The sequence below is a fragment of the Gastrolobium bilobum genome, unplaced genomic scaffold (genome assembly GCF_033153095.1).
Source record: "Gastrolobium bilobum isolate Gb01-03AN ecotype WA unplaced genomic scaffold, APGP_CSIRO_Gbil_v1 utg2361, whole genome shotgun sequence".
NCBI classification, from domain to species: Eukaryota; Viridiplantae; Streptophyta; class Magnoliopsida; order Fabales; family Fabaceae; genus Gastrolobium; species Gastrolobium bilobum.
The window spans coordinates 60,301-63,359 of NW_026898473.1; the positions used below are offsets into that span (position 1 = coordinate 60,301).

General features: G+C 32.2%; 1 protein-coding gene across 1 annotated transcript; it reads right to left on the reverse strand.

Moving 5' to 3' along the window:
* Positions 1-336: 336 nt before the first annotated feature.
* On the reverse strand, positions 337-1,996 carry LOC133316555 (HVA22-like protein f). The gene is made up of 5 exons (XM_061518316.1): positions 1,950-1,996; positions 1,182-1,208; positions 868-990; positions 466-715; positions 337-363 (listed from the first exon to the last, which is right to left on the reverse strand). The coding sequence occupies exons 1-5, from the start codon at positions 1,994-1,996 to the stop codon at positions 337-339; spliced, it is 474 nt and encodes a 157-aa protein (XP_061374300.1).
* Positions 1,997-3,059: the final 1,063 nt, after the last annotated feature.

Genomic DNA, 3,059 nt, shown 5'->3' on the forward strand with positions numbered 1-3,059 from the left:
ATAAGATGAGACATAAAAAATAGAAGTGGGACTTACTCCTCTTTTGTAGGTGTGTGTTGAAAATTTATTTTTCTTATGCAATATAAGAGAAATATAACCCATAAATTAATTAATCTAGTAATGTACTATGAAATAACTGTTTATCAATCACCAGAATGGAAGCTTCTTAATTCTCATACCATGGAAGCTACATATATAGATAATTTAAAGTATCAAAAGCTCAAGATGGCTGTCATTTTAAGTAAACGATTATTCTGAAACTCAGTTTGCATAGCATAAATGCAGAAACAATGATTACAGAAAATTCTTAAGATATCAATTTTGTCAAATCAATCTTCAGTGCTTCCTTGCTTCTTTATCAGCCTGCAAATTTAAGTATAAAATTTAAAAAAAAAAATGTTAAAACACAAAAAGATAAATGTTAATGAAACACATCTATAGTTGGAGTAATTGTTTATATCATACTGCTCTGATTACTCTCTCAAAGGCATCAGGGCCATAACTATCTATATAGCGTTCAACAGCTTTCCTTGCATCAAAGCTCATCATCTGAAGCACTTTCTTTTGCTCTTCAGGATAATTGGAACTTCCATAGCTTCCTATATTCTTGACATATTGCCTCACATGGTTCTCATATATGTAAGCAGCTCCATTGAACATTGGCAATACCAGCCAGAGGCAAAACACAAGCTTTAGGTATGGCCAAATGGGAAACCTATACATATATATTATATATATTGTTTAGCCACACAGAAATAATATTAAGCTGATATTAGAAATGCACTAAATTAAATATATATGTATATAGTTTAACTTTTTTTTTTTTATTAAATATGTATTATTTAATTTGTTATAATATATACGTACCATTCTAGGATCTTATAACATGAAAGCTCAAAGAGGGTCACGAAGGAGTGTAAAACCCAATATGTTAGCCACTGTTGATCATCTAAGGTTGAAGGACTCTCAATCGCCCTCATTGATGCGTATCTGTTACATTTACTCATAACTCAGGCATTTAGTTAGTCTTATCCTATCATAGTTCATAGATCAAAAAATTAAATTATATCTGCATATCTGTTATCAGGGTGCATGTGTACTTCCTTGTAGTTTTAATTAAGAATTAATCACATCAATGAGGAAATTAAAAATTAATGATATAGGATACGCCATTTACTTACAAAGGGTAAAGAAGCATCGCTCCTGGCCTGGTATACAGAAAACAAAAAGTAGAATGTTATACTGAACAAAAGAAATAAAATTAAGAATAATACATCATATACAATTTTATGAAAATATTTTTTATTAATGGGAAATTCATAAAGTATTAAATGATAAATATTCGGTTAATGCATGATGATCGGGGTTTTTTATACAATTAATGGCGGAGGAAAAATTCAAAATTCGTACTAGCTTAAACATGACAACACAATAGTGGGTCGATACATAGCCAGATTCAAAAAACCCTCCAATTTGCCAACAAAGGTGGGCACAGTTGGCTAAGGGTTTGGTCCATATCTCTCAAGAGCGTGGGTTCAAACTCCGCTGACCGATGTGAGGACTTTGTTGGTGGGTGATATGTAATCTCTCCCAGAAATTCTCAAAGAGGTTGTGGGGTCTTACCTGACCCTAGTAGGATACCGGTGTCTAACCCCGCTTAAACTTTTCTTTGTTTCCAAAAAAAAAAAAAAAAAAAACTCTCCAATTTTTCTTCATGCATGAGGAATATTAAGGACGGAAAGGGATAAACTTATGTTATATTATCTTTCTTTTAAGCATAAATGTAATCCAAGATATAGGTTGATGAACTTGAGAGGGCAATCACCCCTCCTAACATCCTTGCCTTCACCACTAATAGGAGTAATGTACGGGAAATAATGTATATGTGAAGTGGAGCATATATAATATAAATAACTGGCAGATATGAGAAAATAGAGAGATTCATTTACCCTATAAATGTATCCAAAAATCTTGCCATTGTTACAAGGACGCCCATGATGAAAAAGCTGTATTATTCAGATCTTTTGTGGTTTGTAGATTGAAGTCCGGGAATGAATATATGGTGAAATCTGAGCTGTACTGTATAGCTATATATAATTGGAAGCAGTTTCGAGGGTATTTATGATGAAGTGCATTAGCAGGGTTAAAGAAGCAAGCAAAGAATGTTTGGAGGACGACCCAAAAGTCTTCTTTCCTCAAATAAGAAGAAAGAACCATAAAGTTTAGGTATGTATATATATTCAAGAGAAAGAGAGAATACGTATTTTAAAAGATTGGGATTTGCATGTGCTTTTGAATTAGTGCGCAACATATTCGAGTACCATATTTCTTATATTCTCCCTTTCTCTAACTTTTAGCATTAATTGATATGCATGCTTGCTCCCATGCTCGCCTTTAAACCCCCTGCCCCTACCTACCTCTACTCACTAACTCTTCCCACAAGTCACGAAAGGGAAAAGTTTCTCTAAAATAAAATCTCTAAATTGAGTAACGTGAGAGTGATCAATGATGTATTTTAAATCAAGAGTAAATATATTTTTATTTGCGCTCTTAATTTTTTTCTTCTTCAAAAGAACCTTATCTATAAGGACATATTAAAGGGAGACTACATAACCACAAGTGAGGTGGGACATTAATGACTAGATAGAGATTAAAAAAATAAAGTAACTAGATGTTGATAAGAGTTATATGAGGGGAAAAAGAAGTTGATTGACTAATTGTTAGGTAGTAAAATTGGAAGATTAAGATCATTCTATGTGAACGGTTGTTTTAGTTTCTTTTTAATTTCTATTCTTATTTCTTGAATTGTAAGTGACCAATCTTTTAAACTACGAATTAAATGAATCAAAGTTTTTATCAGATTTGTATTTAACAAAAATAACATAGATATCTATTCAACAAATGCAGCAATTATAAGGTACTGAAATTCTTGAATCATGGATTTTCCCAAAGAAATTCGCATCTCTGCGTTTTACCACTGCTATGGCCCTTTAATCTCAGAATTTGACTTATTGGCTATTTTAGTTGAAACTTCCCAGTTCCAGATCTATTCTTCAAAA

Coding starts and splice junctions, on each gene's coding strand:
- LOC133316555 (XM_061518316.1), bottom strand. CDS start 1,996: ATGGGCGTCCTTGTAACAATGGCAAGATTTTTGGATACATTTATAGG. Junction 1,209..1,949: donor TTTTTGGATACATTTATAGG/GTAAATGAATCT, acceptor TCTGTATACCAG/GCCAGGAGCGATGCTTCTTT. Junction 991..1,181: donor GCGATGCTTCTTTACCCTTT/GTAAGTAAATGG, acceptor TAAATGTAACAG/ATACGCATCAATGAGGGCGA.